The sequence below is a fragment of the Sinocyclocheilus grahami genome, unplaced genomic scaffold (genome assembly GCF_001515645.1).
Source record: "Sinocyclocheilus grahami isolate Dianchi unplaced genomic scaffold, SAMN03320097.WGS_v1.1 scaffold27.1, whole genome shotgun sequence".
Classification (NCBI taxonomy): domain Eukaryota; kingdom Metazoa; phylum Chordata; class Actinopteri; order Cypriniformes; family Cyprinidae; genus Sinocyclocheilus; species Sinocyclocheilus grahami.
Genome location: NW_015505206.1, coordinates 2483986 through 2500126, shown reverse-complemented (window position 1 = coordinate 2500126; position 16141 = coordinate 2483986). Strand labels below are relative to the sequence as shown.

General features: G+C 36.3%; 1 protein-coding gene across 1 annotated transcript in view; it reads right to left on the bottom strand.

The window, feature by feature from the left end:
- LOC107568390 (glutamate receptor ionotropic, NMDA 2A-like) overlaps positions 1–16141 on the bottom strand; it is a 169037-nt gene that overhangs the window by 22793 nt on the left and 130103 nt on the right. The window contains exons 5-6 of the mRNA XM_016254355.1: positions 12517–12633; positions 12232–12347 (exon numbers count right to left, since the gene is read on the bottom strand). Coding sequence (XP_016109841.1) covers positions 12232–12347; positions 12517–12633 — 233 coding nt within the window. The remainder of the gene's footprint in view (positions 1–12231; positions 12348–12516; positions 12634–16141) is intronic.

The window sequence follows — 16141 nt, the reverse complement described above, 5'->3', positions numbered from 1 at the left end:
ATATATATAAATGCATTTGATTGGTAAAACAAATTCAAATGTGACGTTTTAATCTCTAATGGTAATGCATGGAATTTACGGAAAACTCCACTAAATAATAGCGCTAAAAAGTGAGGGGCGTGGTGGGGCTTTGGCGCTCGGCGCTACCGATGTCCGTCAATCTACTCCACAGCCAATCACGGGCCCCCTCCTTGCTCGGGCCCCGGGGCTTCAGCCCCGCCTAGCCCAGTGGTTAATGCGGCTCTGTGCATAGGGAGAAATACTGTATGGCATGTCTTCAGATGTTTTAGTAAGATTTTATTAATTTTTTTTAAATAAAGACACTTTTCATTCAGCAAGGATGCATTAAATTGATTAAAAGTGAAAGTAAAAACTTCCATTGTTAGTAAAAAATTCTATTTCAACTAAATGCTGTTCTATATTAATCAAATCCTGAAAAAAATGACCAGTTTCCACAAAAATATTAAGCAGTAAAATGTTTTTAACATTTACAATAATGCTACTTGAGCACCAAATCAGAATGTTATTAGAATGATTAGAATGCATATTAAAATGATTTCTGAAGAATCATGTGACACTGAAGACTAGAGTAATGGCTGCTGAAACTTCAGCATTGTCATCACAGGAATAAATTACATTTTAAAGTATATTCAAATAGAAAAAAAGTGACTTTAAATTGTAATAAAATTGCACAATATTACTATTTTTACTGTATTTTTAATCAAATAGATGCAGCCTTGGAGAGCATAAGAGACTTCTTTCACAATCATACCGACCTCAACATTTGAATGGTAATGTAGGATGGATGAAAGAAATATTAATTACCACAAACACCTATCAGCAAACTAAAATTTACAAAGTGGCCTTTTGTTTTTAAACAATGTGCTCTCTCTAGACCATAATGTATGAATTTGCCAAATTCAAATGAATATTTATTGTCGCAATTTAAATGTTTGGGAAATTAATCTGAGCACTTGTCTTTGATTTCATGACTACATATATCACACATTATTATATATTATATTTTATACTATATTATATATTATATTTTCACATTTTAATCTCACCACAAACATGAAATTACAAACAAATGATTGTTGTTGTAATGATTGTAAACCTCCTTTAGTGCAGTTACTATATACTGCATGTGTGAACTTCACGTGATTTTCCACTGCATGTACACAATAAGCAATCTCTGTGTGAACAGAGCGGGATTAAGCACTCAGAAGAGGAGTCACAACTGTATTTTGCTGCACTGTGTCTAAAGCATATTTGGACAGCAGCCTGCTTGCGCAGACCATTCACTAGCTGGGATTACAGTACAGTAGGTATAGTGTGCTGAAGCATGAACGATAAAACCTTTCGCTGCCGGCAGTGGAGAAATTTCTTAATTACAATGAATAGTAGGGCTTTCCCTTGAGAGCCTCTCAGGGAGCCATCAAGGGAGTGCCAAATCTCTGGTGAAAATTGCAGTCGGCTGGAGATTTCTGACGCCTCGTAAAGACCACCGCCAATCTGTGCCGACTTAATTGTAGAGGGGTTCCTGTTTTCCCGAGCGAGGAGGAAGACAATTCTATTTACAGGGCAGTCAAGATGATTATTTAATTTGGACTAGGGAGAAGGTCCTGTTTTTAGACACAGTCAGAAGGGGTTGACTAAAGTAGAACCTGCATTACTACAGCTTACAGTACATCTAGTGTACTCTCATTCAGTTTTTATTTATTTCATAGCTGAATTCATCCTAGGGTACTACCTCACCCAAACAAAGCCCTGTTTACACCTATTAAATATTAAAATCTGGGTAATCCAATCCCAAGTGGTTAATCAGATACATTGATGTTTATACCTGGCAAGAACTAGGAGTGTCACTTACATTTTTTTTACCAATTTATTTAATTATAATTTAATTAATTACCAATTTTATTAACTTAAGAGTAAAAATGTAAATAAACAAATAACTTTATTGTTACATTTGTGACATTTTTTAAACATGATTAAGATAAAAAGTTTATATAAATGTCTATTTATTTGCCATTTTATTTGCCTATATTTGATTCATTCAACTTAATGAATACATTTATGTTATACTACATTTTTATTTTTTTATTTAAATAAATAAATCACTTTACTTATGTGAAATGGATAAAAAGAAAAACATTTGGCAAAACGACAAACAAATGCAATGTAGATGCTGCATTTAAAAATTATTTATCAATATACTGAGACATTACTTTTACATTTTAAACAAGAATTAGATAAACAGTTTTAAATGTGTTTTTTTTGCCCAATCAACAAGTGATTCGTTTATTTATTCAGATTTGTGCATATTTTTTTCATTCGCAGACATCCTTACACTGAGTCAGAAATGCGCAAAACTTTTAGTTTTGTCCAAGACCGTATACAGAACACTTATTGCAGGGACAGTCCCGCTGGAGTAGCCTGGGGTTAAGTGCTTTGCTCAAGGGCAAAACGGCAGTGGTTAATGGACTGTCCCTTCTTGGGTTTAAACCTACAACCTTTTGGTTAACAGCTCAGATCCTCTGGGGAGGCATGTTCTAGACATAATTATGAGTGACTGGGGTGAATATAGAACACTCCAATTAGCTGATAGTTGTACAAAGTAGCTAAATCTGTAGAGAAAAGTGTACTTTAGTAAAGAAAAAAATGACAGGGTTGCAGACAGGAAAGAGCTGCATTAGTAATCATGCCACCATCTGTGAGTGGAGCATCTCCACTTCAGAGTTCAGACAGACAACACTTAAACTAGCAAAGCCACCTGGGAGCCTCATTTAACTTTTAGATTGAAGCTAATTAAGACTCGGCTCTCTATGTTCTTTAAACAGATCAACACTAAGAAAAAAACACTTATGAGTATACTTTGTCTCCACAGATTGCTCCCATGCGTGCCAAATCCTTTTGCTATCGCCATGTATTTGATGTAGTCCCTATGTAGCCCCCAATGTAGACTGCATGCAATGACTATAAATATTTGTTTCAGAGACCTCAAAATAGTGCAAATGCCTAAATTATGTCTGCCCAGTGAAAGTGAAAGTCATTACTGGAGCTGACAGAGGTTGAACAAAACTAAACTAAACTAAACTAAACAATCTATGAAAAATTATTCTGCTTATCTAAATTTTTATTAAAATATTTTATTAAAATATAAAAGTATTGCAGCTCAAAATTGTGCATTGCATATGCCTTCATTACTATGGCAGCGAAAGTTTGAAAAATAAAATTAATTTAAAAAATAAATTTAAAAAAACTTAATAAAATAATAAAATGTTCTGTTTATCAAAATTATTATTAAAATAAATATTACTACACCTTTAAGAAGTGAATTTTCACTTTTAATCACTTACAATCATTTGCCTGATTGTCCTAGCTGCTCTATAACTAGTATCTGAACAAAATAAATGAGTCTACAATGCAGATAATGCAGTCTACAAAAGACTGAAAAGCTGAGCTATGAAATTTTTGTTCCCTGTTATCGTGTTAGAAAAAAAAAACAAAAAAAACAAAGAAAAGCTTATTGTAAATCCAGCCTAGCACTGGTCGTATAAAAGCAGAGGAGTGTTTTTGGCAGCAAGAAGTGGCTGCATGCCTTCTGACTGCAGAAATGAACAAACTTTCCTGTCTCCACAATGAGAGAGACACATTCGACTGCCTAGGCAAAATCCAGTTTAAAATCAATCTCTTCCCCTCTGTGCTGGCTATGACGCACACAATGAATTCCCCTGGCTCCTGCAGAGGCTCTATTCTAACTCTCACAAGGCAGAATCCATATTATAACAGAGTCTTCCTCACATTTCGATACCCAGCGGCAATAAGAGGGGCTCTCATGTCACCAGACCACTTCCTCACTGCCTTTACTACACCAATTACATTCTTATGGAGACACACTGTCCACCATGTTTGTTTCTTCTAGTTCTTTTAGAGATTTTTTTATTATGAGGCAAGCTAATATGATCACTTGCCAAAACAACACAATTTGTGAATATCTAGGAGTTAAATCTAAGAGGTAAAAGTTGGAGGTGATTATCTGAATTCTGACATTTGCTTTTAAATATCTCAGTGGCTCAGAGTGATCTTGAATTGTTTGCATCTGTTTGTGTGTGTGCGTCCTGATCACTGAAGCATGTCTCCTCTGTGTCTGTGGCTTGTCAAGTTGGCACTGCATCAGTTTCTGCATCTACAGAGCTCAGCAGCAGCTGAAGTATAGGGTAAAACGACAGCTGAGGATACCAGATGAGCTGCCATGCCCACATCATCATACTGCATTTATCTCTGACAAAGATCAGAGTGTTAGACTGCCTGTCTGTCAGACTGGGCCAAAAGGGTGACTCTTCACATAAATATAGTTTACTTTTTTGCTCTTAAAGTATTAGTTCACCCATCAAAATGAAAATTCTGTCATCGTGTACTTATCTTTATTTCATTTCAGACCTGCCGACTTTCTTCTTTCATTAAACAAAAAAGGAGAAATTTGGAAGATCTACTTATTTTGAGGTCACACTTTTCTCTGCAATTACAATGAATGGGGACTGAGAGCTTTCAAGGTCCAAAAAGGATACAAAACTACCATAAACACATAAAAGCAGACACAATAACAGTCCAAATGAGTGTTCTGAAGTCTACTGAGACTGGGCATTGCTACTTCATTACTTCATTAGACTAAGATTACATGGTATATCATGTAAACCACTTTTTAGTAATTCTTCAAAAATGCACCTTTTGTGAAAGTCATAGTATAGGTTTGAAGAAGGCATGAGGCTGAGTAAATAATGGCAAGTTTAGGGTCGGGTATAGGGTTAATGTTTTTGAAAGAGTCATGTTATGCTCACCAAGGCTGCATTTATTTGATTAAAAAACAGTAATATTGTGGAATATTATCACAATTTGAAATAGTTTTCCAATGTAATACTTAAAAAAATATGTAATTTATTCCTGTGATCTAAAGCTGAATTTTCAGCATCATTACTCCAGGATTCAGTGTCACATGATCCTTCAGAAATCATTCTGATATGCTGATTTGCTGCTCAACAATTTTTTTTATTATTATCTTATTGTTAAAAATAGTTGTGGCAATTAATATTTTTGTGGAAATGGTTTTAGCATTTACAACAGCATTTATATAAAATATATTTGTGTGTAACAATGTAAAAGTCTTTACTGGCACTTTTGATCAATTTAGTACATCCTTGCTGATTACAATACATTTTTTACAAGAAATATATGAATCGTAGAGTACTGAATGAACTACAATGCTTCACCAAATGAATACTGTGCATATATCAGTGACAGATGAGCTTTCAAAAAACCATAAACATTTTCTGTGCTCTATAAGCAAACTAAAGCTTTATGTATATTTGAAGGTTGTTTATCAAACCACAAGGCGATAATAACAACTCTCTGATCGTGTTTATGCTATGTTGAATTAGGGCAGAAGTTCCCGTTGGTGTTTCTGATGCACTAAGGTAATGTCTAGTTCTGTTTACTGTGATTATGGCTGAGTAGTTATGTTGACTGAGTAATTTTGCTGTTAAAACCAAGCAGATGAGGAACCAATAAAGTGAGGCTGAGGGGGAGAGACAGAGAAAGAGAGGGAGGACGGGACTATATCCTGCCAGTGTCTTTGCATGCCTTATTAATTCCTGCCTCCTCCTCTTCCTCCAAACGGGCACAATGGATGCTTGAGTGGGAATTGTGCCGTTGGAGGAACACAACAGAGAGCACTGGCCTGTTTGCAAGTGGACATGTGTGGCATCCATGTATTCTCTTGTGCCTTTGTGTGTGTGTGCTCAGTTCTTTGATGAGAATAATTTTCATGCATACAGAGCAGGATATAGTGATCCTATGAGATCGTATATTCTTCGCCCTATTTAGCAGTGTAAAAAAAATCCAATATAAGCCCCTGTGCGTTTCTTTACATGGGCAGCTTTCACTCTCAGTGTTAATCAAGGCTCACAGATCACAACAACCATGACAGTCATGACCAAACTTTCCTAAGTGTGCTAGGTCAGTGCACTGGACAGCGATGAGCAGTGATCAGGGGGACCGGGGTATCTCACTAGCTGCAGTGGTGCTAACCAGTGTCACAGGAAATTTGGGTTAATGCTGTTAATCCTATCAGCATGCTTTAGGAGGAAGCCGTAATCGCGTTCCTCCTACCCCTGATGAACCGGAGACTGAGGACGTCTCCGACACCGCCACAGTTTCCTTTATCAGCAGCACAGCCGCCGATACATCCGCAACCTTATTAGAGTCAAAGCGCCTTTCTTTTTGAGTTTCTCCCCTCCAACTTTCTCCAACGCTTCTTGTTCTACTGTGTGAAAAATTCATTTCATTAATCTGTCTCATTTGGTTTGATGGCACATTTCTTTTGTCAAGCACTGTAGGTAAAAATGGCTCACCAAGCTTATCTGTTTCAGCTGAAGACAAACGTAACTACTTGCAGTTTCTGTCGACTCCAGGCTTACCATGCTAAAAGAATGATTTATGAATTTGATGTTTTCAGAGTACTTACTTTATTGAAAATAAAAGGACACGATTCTTCTTGGACTGTCAGTCGTTTACAGAGATGGCGTGCATTTTAGTAACGCTGGAGTAAAGCCGTGTTATATTTGGGCACAATTCCCACTTTGCGTGTCGACAGCGATGTTTATGCATGTCTGGCAGGACACAAATGTTGCCGTACGTGCTGATGGCCAGAGTTTCCTTTATCAGCAGCACAGCCGCCGATACATCCGCAACCTTATTAGAGTCAAAGCGCCTTTCTTTTTGAGTTTCTCCCCTCCAACTTTCTCCAACGCTTCTTGTTCTACTGTGTGAAAAATTAATTTCATTAATCTGTCTCATTTGGTTTGATGGCACATTTCTTTTGTCAAGCACTGTAGGTAAAAATGGCTCACCAAGCTTATCTGTTTCAGCTGAAGACAAATGTAACTACTTGCAGTTTCTGTCGACTCCAGGCTTACCATGCTAAAAGAATGATTTATGAATTTGATGTTTTCAGAGTACTTACTTTATTGAAAATAAAAGGACACGATTCTTCTTGGACTGTCAGTCGTTTACAGAGATGGCGTGCATTTTAGTAACGCTGGAGTAAAGCCGTGTTATATTTGGGCACAATTCCCACTTTGCGTGTCGACAGCGATGTTTATGCATGTCTGGCAGGACACAAATGTTGCCGTACGTGCTGATGATGGAACGATAGGCCACAAGCGGTTGAATAATTCAGTGTGTTTTGGAAGGGTGGGCTGACGTCAGCGAGCTCGCCAATGAAAACAGAGCGCAAATGCTAAGAACTGCCTAGAGTTGAAACTGCACCGAGTCATTAATTCTTAATGGAACAGAACTCAGAAATTGCTAAGCCTAGCTCTGGTCCCTTTTTTCTCTCTGATCTAACTTTCTCTCCATTGTCTCATGTGTAGCGTGCACACATCTCTCTCTCTCTCTCTCTTGCTTTCATTCTGCTCACTTTTGGCCTCTGGCTCAGCTCTCTCTTTCTCTCTCTCTCTGTTTTTCATCCGTTATTTGGAAATGTTTGAGCATTTGTTTTTGAAACTTTGTTGTCCTTGAAACTTCACAGTACACATTGGTTTCACTTTATTTTGATGGTCCCTGTAACACATTCTGTTGACTATAGGTAACGTGGCACCTACATGTCTACTAACTCTCAACTGAGTGTTAGTAGAGTATTAGTAGACTGGTAGGGTTAGGGTTAGAATAAGTTGACATGTACTTGCAAAGTTACTTATAGTCAGTAGAATGTCTGTTGGGAGACCATCACAATAAAGAGTTTGCAGATATTAAGCAAAAAGTCTACTAATACTCTAATGTGAGTTAGTAGACATGTACGTGCAACGTTATTTATTGTCAACAGAATGTTCAAAAGGGGCCATCAAAATAAAGTGTTACCTATACATTCACACACGTACTTACATTGTAAATATACACATTGAATGTCTGATGTCTTTCAGACTGAATATAAACAGTATGACTTGAACAAGAGTGCTATTATTTCATGCCAAAATATTCAGACATAGAACACGATTGGGAGTGTGATATTGCTTTTACCCAACAACAAATTAAACAAGATGGGATAGTTTACCCCAAAAATTAAAATTCTGTCATTAAGTACTCACCCCTCATGTCATTCCAAACCCGTAAGACCTTCGTTCATCTTCGGAACACAAATTAAGATATTTTTGATGAATTCCAAAAGCGTTCTGACCCTTTCTGTCAGTTGTGTCGCTTCACTTAACAAAATCATTCACAAACCGCACAATACGGAATCTCAATCTTCAGAAGAAAAAATATTATATAATCTGTCTATTTTTTGGTTTGGATGCAGCCAATCACTTGTCGCCACCTACTGGTATATCAGTGTAACCTGCAGAAAGTCTCACCACTAATATATGTGTATATATAGTATAATCACCATACTTTGTGAAAACCATTTCGAATGTCTTTGCTCATGAAAAAAAGTAATAAAGGGTTTTAAAAATCAAAACATAAATAATCAATGCATGAGGCATTGAAATCTAACTGTGAAAATCTACTTTCTGTTTTGTGTAAAAGTTCTTTGCTTTTATGAACAAAGTGAAAGAGAGTGAATATTCTAGCAACCATCCATAAACCAAGAAGACACTTAAACAGCAAGAGACTTGTAAAGCTGAGAGAGAAAAAGACAAAGAAATTGGATAAACTAAATTGATGAAGAAAGGCACTTGTGCTCCAGACACTAAGTAATGATAGTGTTTGAGCCGCTCAAAATCTAATCAAACAACACAGGCAATGTAGTGCCTGTGATGAAAACAGCCTCATCCCGCCACTATGCAAAGCAAGCCGGCTGTGCCTATGCATTTCAATGACCTCATTAGATAAATATAATTAAAAGGGAGCTTTGTGAAGCAATGGAGCAGAGAATCCAAATTAAGATGCTTAATGTCGTCCTCATTGTATTACTGCTTTTAATAGAGAAGAAGTAAGTTTGTTTTCTTATTTCATTCGACTTCAGTTGTGTTTATCATGAAAGTGAAATGGGGTTATGGTGGATACAGACACAAACTAACTAAGGGGGCCTCTGATCATTTGATCTGAAGGGCCCAAATGGTTGCAGATATTGTGAAGACAGTTTATTACAATAAGTATTTATTTATTAAGTGTTTAAATTCATTGGAGATCAAAAAGGAGAAACTGAAAAACTCCTAGGAAAATGGAAAAATGTATTAAGAAGTTGAGTGAGACTAACAGTGCCATACTGACAGTAAACTCACTGCTGTTGACAGAAAATCTCAATGAAACGTGAGCAAGATACTAAACCGATGCTATAGGCGATGTCAATATTGAAGTCGGGAAAGATGCTAAAGTGCATCTTCTGAGAATGCAGTGCCGTTCTTTCGCCAAGCAGTAGTTTGATATATTGAACTTTGTTTTACTTACTGTCAGGCAGGGTACGGCACACTGTTTCTTGTTCTTGCTGCTGTCAGATAGCAGAGCATCTGACAGCTAATGAACAACTGCCATATCACCAAATGTTTGTAAAAACAATCAATTTCCTGTTCACTCAAACAGACATAGTTATTTATGATAACGTGCTGGCCTTGCTGATAAGACGGCCCCTGACAGTGTTTATAGTTCCACCCACTATGAACACCTGCAGGAACACACAAGAAATATGAAGTTTGTAAGGAGACAGAGCTTCATAAATTTCTCAATTATTTTATCTTTTTAAGACAATTAAATGTATAAAAAATATTTAAATATTTTATTTTATAAATATATAGTTTTATTGTTTTATCATTTGTATTTATATTATTTCATATTGTTTAATATACAAAATAGTTTATATATATATATTATGGCTGTCAATATATAAAAAAATTGTATCTAATTAATCACACCCTTTTTCTGTGATTAATCGCGATTAATAGCACACTTCATGAAATTAAGCATAGACCATTTACAGTATCTTGTTTCAGATGTTAATTTTGTCATAATTTGCTATATCCAGCAAAGTAAACCAAAAGATTGAAGGGTGATTTTCAAAAATCTGTATTTTCTGCAAGCGTTTTTCAAGATAAATTTAGATGTCTTTACAAAAAAAGACACTTACAAACTCCAAAAGGACACCAAAGAACCAAATGATATAAGGAGCCCATATAAGCACATATAAAAGAAAAAAAAATCAGAATCAGAATAGTATGTGTACAGTGCAACAGAAAAGAGCTTTTTTACATTTTAGAGAAGTCAAGTTGCGATACCAAACAGGAGATGCCAAAAAAAAAAAATGAAATCAACCGCCTGTTGACTGCATATATCTACTACAGTACACGGATCCATTCAGAATAACTAAAAACAGCAACATACACATGACAAATCAAAACATTATCATGAATGTGTGTGGAAACAACGTGAATGTACGGAAATGTCTGTGCCTGTGCAATGTGCGATCAGTGCGTCAAGAGCACTCATGCATGCATTAATATAACAGACTCACGCGTGCTTACTGTACGACTCCTGTACGCCACCACAATCATCTTTACCTTGATTGCAGTCTTCATCCATCAAAACTTTACTTGCGAGACTGGTTATCCAGTCGAGAAAACGTAGTGGGAGAACTTGCACAATTGGTGGCTGACTAAATACTTTTTTGCCCCACTGTATATATATTAGGGATGGGCAAGTTAACGCGTTATTATCGCATTAACGCATTAATTAATTAACATCGACAATTATTTTATCGCGCATTAACACAGTTTATTATTATTATAATAATAATAATTATTATTATTATGAAAGCCTGTTGCTCACTGGCTCTGAACGTTCTGATAATCACGACTTCATAAGAGGGAAATAGGAAGTTTCCGATAGCACGTGAAGACAGCAGAGAAGCGCTCTCGCTCAGCACAGTGGAGTGCATCATTTTGTTAACTTTGTGGTTTATTATTTTTAATCGTTTGGGACCTCTCACAATATATATACGCAATCGTGCTGCAAGTATCAGAAGATCCGTGCTCCAGTGCGGTTAGCGCTCACACTACATGTGTACCTCGCCCAAGGGACGGCTAAACGAACCAAGCCCGAGCACGGCACAGAGCGATCACACTAGTCAAAAGAACCGGGCTTTGGGGGTCAAACGCACTCGGGCATGGTTAAGATTCCCTAGTGTGAGTACACCCTTATTCTCCCGCATCCCACACATATGAGTCTCTACCCGCCCGCACCCACACTCGCCCATCACGTGTGGTCCAGCGATAGCACAGGTCTTTAAGGTGCCTGTTATAATATCATGATCGAGGCTCTGGACTCTGAGCATAACTTGTTTTTCTGTAACAAACTATAAAATATTTTCTATAAAATCGCCAATGCCCTGGCAGTGGCAAATAGCTTTGGTTTTATATTGATTACATTAATGTTTAAGTTGAGATTTACAATAAATATTTTAACTGCTACTATGTAATAGGAATACTGCTGTAATAAAAAAGCACCTTATTTGTTTAAAGTGTTTGCAAACCAAATGTTATTTGCACTTTTGTTCATATAGCAGTACTTTTAAATGAAAAAAGTGCACAATACACTACGTTTGAATTCATTATTGAATTTTGTGCATAGCAATGCGATTAATCGCAGAAAATCATGTGATTAATCGCGAATTAAACATTTTAATCATTGCCCAGCACTAATATATATATATGTAACCCTGTCTCCTCCCAAAGTCTTCTCTCATGAAGACGAAATCACATACTGTCTGACAGGTATTTCTTTGAATAAATAATTACTTTGTGACCATTAAATAATTATCTTCTATATACTATGAATGTGTACAGTGATTGTTTTAATATTGTTTATTTTTACCCTATTTCACAAAAAGCAAACAATAAAATAAAATAAAACATGTTATTGCCAGTGACTTTGCAGTGTATGTATTGATCTGCACCACTGACCCACAGTGCATGCAACACATATGGAATGATCTGAACATGGGAAAAAGATCTGTCCTCAACTGGTTTCCACACTGCATCCTATAACCGTCACTGGGAACTATTTATTAGGAGCTGGATGACTAGAAAAGTCATTAGCACTTTACCACAGGGATAGGAAATTAGCATTTTAATTGTTTGCGTGCTGTGCATTTCCATGGGCACGGTGCAAATAGATTTTGTGCTTGTAGATCTCAACCTGCTTCTATTCCAATCAAGGTCTTCCCCCTTCGGGAGTCATTACATGAGTGCCGCACAATATCGGAGGTCTCTGGCTTCACCTTCAGGCCCCAGGAGGATGAGGAAAGGCTTGCGACAAGCCTTAGTAGATTTTCTGCCCTCAAAAGCGGCAGAGAGGAACTGAATTGAATGAGAACGCCTTCGCCAGATGAAAACAGTATAATGCCCATCCTGGAGGCTTACTTGCAGAGAGCTATTAAGATAAAACGCTCCATGTCTAATTCGGTTGAGGAGGTATAATTAATGACTCCTGTGCAGAGGGGAGGGGTTGTGCGCACTAAGCGCTAACCAAATAGCTAGCTTGAAAGCGGCTGACACTCAGCAACGCATCTGCCGCTGCCCACTCAAAATTCCACACTGGTAGAGCTGCGGCTTGCTGCAGAGTATTGACCTTGGATACTTCACTCTATATATTTACACAAGCATAATTTGTTACCAGGGCCAAAAGACGCTTAAGTGAATTATGATGTGGGTACTGAGTACTGATGTGGGAGTCATACCCTGAGGGTTGATTAATTGTTCACATCAATGCTGCAGAACAGTGAAGCACCTGACAAAAATGAAATTCTGTTCATTGACATGGTCTTGGTATAGCGATGGACAAAGATGCCCATGAGAACATACTGCTCAAACTTTCTTAAAGGAACAGTATACCTAAAAATGAAAATATTCTCTCATGTCATTCCATTTTTGTCTTTACATGAACGCAAAAGAAGACTTTTTTTTTTTTTACGTGCTATTCGTTCTTTTCAGAAAATTCTCCAAGTCTTCTGAATCCATATAATAGCTTTGGGTGAGAAATTGACAATTTTTTTCCTTGACATGAAGAAGGGGTTACATTAAAGTTACATTAATGCAGAGGCACTGAGTTGAGGGAAAGATTCATATCTTTGTGCAGAAATGGAGAAAACCTCTAGAGCTTCTATTAAATGCAGTTTTGACAGAGACGGACAGTAATTGACTGAGAAGGTAAGGGTGTTGTTCCATGTGATTTGGATTCATATATTTTTAATTTATGTTTTTCTTTATTACAATAATTTAGCAGAAACTCTTGCAAAGTGGACTGTTTCTCTCTATCTCTTATAAATAAAAATAAGATCAAAAAAATAAGTAAGGTTATATTTAGAATACATAATTATTTTATATTAATAAATTAAATTATATAAATTAGAAATTAGAATGATACATATCTATAATTTAGAAATAACATATAAATATTATTTAATTAAATTTTATAAATATTTATTATTCTTAAAAAGTTTTTTTTTTTTATTAAACCATTTTAAATAAAAAAAGTACTGATGCAGAGAAGTCAATAATAATTTAAATCAAGCAAAATCTTAGATTTTGGTTTGTTTTTCGCAAAAAAAACTATTGTACACATTCATAATAATTAGATTATAGAAAATGGTCTTTTGTGATGCTTTTATGGTACATTTTTGTTCTTTTTGAAGCTTAAAGCCTTAGTTTCTATTCACTTACACTGCATGAAATAAATAAGTCCAGCACATTTTTCAAAATGATTATAATCATTTTGTATTCCATAGAAGTAATAAGGTCATACAGGAAGTGTGAGTAAATGACAACAGATTGTTCATTATGAGTCAGCTATTCTTTTATCTTGTCATTTGAATGGCCAGCAATTAAAGAGAGGGAGGAAACACTCATAGGTTTATGTAATGAATATTGTTCAGCCCATTAAAGGAGCAATTATATTCACTTTTGTTTGTCAAACAGTGGACCCCATTCGTCAAGTCAAGTCTGGGTTTTCTGTGTGGGCGGCAGTTGTTCTAATGCTGAAGTCCCATATGAATCCAAGATCCAGCATTCAGCCAACATGAGAAAACGACAACAGATTTCCTGGCTGCCAATCAGAGCTGAGGCCGAGTTTAATCACCGACGCTGAAGCTGTAATTAGCTCTCCAGAAAACCAAACTCCTCCGTAACTTCTGAGGAGAATGGATTTGCTTTAAGCATGAGGCGTTGAGTATTTATAGTTCAATGGTGGTAGAGCAGAGCTGGACTGAGTAGCATGTGATTTCTGCGTGACTGAGACATTAAGACGGGTGGGGGGAAGCAAGATAAACAGAGGAATAAAGGAAACAGGGCTCTAATGTGCGTCATGAGGTGCTGCTGCACAGTCGTTTTCATCACAGCCTCTGGTCATCATTTACAGTGACCCGCTCTTTAATTAAAAGCTGCCACACTGTCTGATGAACTGCCTCTCGGCCACAGTTTTGCCACAGAGTCACACATACTGCCAGCACAATGACCTGCTCACTTTTAGACGTCATTTGAGTCTATTTACTGACACTCGAACCTGGCCGATCCATTGGGGTTATGCTTCATCTGACGCCAACCAGCTCGCTGTCTAAAGCCTATTCAGACGGGACCAGTTTTCCCTGAGGATTTTAGGCAAATTTGTGTTTCATAGAAATATTTTGTGATTTTAATCCTGCCCGAATCAAACATGTTTCTGTTTTTCTCATACAACCTCGGGTGAAAATTACAGAGCAAATTAACTACTGTTATCAGTACCTTGGAGGTCCTCTGACAAATTGAATCCCATTTGGATAAAAAAAGCATGTGATTGTGGTATATTATTATTTTTTACATTGCTTCTCTTCATTTATGTTGACCTTAAAATACCTTAAAGTCTAAATTCCAGTAGATGTTACTCTGGTGCACCTTCATTATGAATTTAGACCTTTTAGCCAATCTGTCCTAATCAGCACATGAAATCAAACACACTTCATCTTAATAATTGTATTCCAAGTTAAATATATGTTACAAATTAGTGGTCGACCGATATTGTTTTTTGACTGCTGGTGCCGATATCTTGGAAAGCAGGGTGGCCGGTGGCCGATGGCCGATATTATTTTATTTAATATTTAAGAAATTTGAAATAATTTGAAAATGGATTAAAAAAAATAATGTGTAAAATAAACATGATTATACTTTAAATGACAAAGTATTTTTCACAAATAAACAAATATTTAATAAAAATATCATTAAAAAGGAAGTAAACACTGTAACCAACAGGGCACTCAGTATTCTGGGAAGTTTGTGTGCATTGGAAATCATATTTTTTCAAATAAAGCCAAGGTAACACTCATTTTACATACAGCACACTGTGAAAACGACATGAATATGACAGTGGGCAAAAGCATGAAGCACAGCATAATTTGAAATCGTGAGTTTAAAGTTTGTCGATCGCGCGTCTCAGTGAAGCTGAACTCTCCTCCAGTCCACATTACATTCTCACGGATCGACCGTCACGCAGAGATCACGTGATCATGCAGGATACAAATGCACACTTCATAAGATCTCACAGCTGGATTCGACTAAGTTTTCAAGGTTTTTTAAATTAGATGCTCATTACTCATTTAAAGATTTGTTTAAATGATATAAATGCGTATTTGCTGAATGCTGACGGCAAACGAGAAAGTATTATAATGTTTGCCTTTCTATTACTAACAATATAAAAGCAATCATTATAATACTTTTTTGTATACATTTTATTTCCTTTGTTCAACAGTTCTATCTGATTATTAGACAGACTTCTGTCCGTGGACAGAAATGTTAATGACGACCACTGTTGTGCAAGTTACTTCCAAACTGTAATACATTATAGATTACTTGTTACTGTTATTTAAAAGTAATTCCTTACCTTACAATATTACTGTCTCAGAATTGTAATGTGTTACATGACTCCTGTATTACTTTTGAGTTACTTTCACCAAAATAACTACAGAAGTAGAACTTAAGGTAACACTTTATTTTAGGGTCTCTTAACTAGTTGCTTATTAGCATGCATATTACTAGAATATTAGCCATTTATTAGTAGTAATTAAGCACATATTAATGCCTTATTCTACATTACCTTATTCTACATCCCTAATCCTACCCAATAC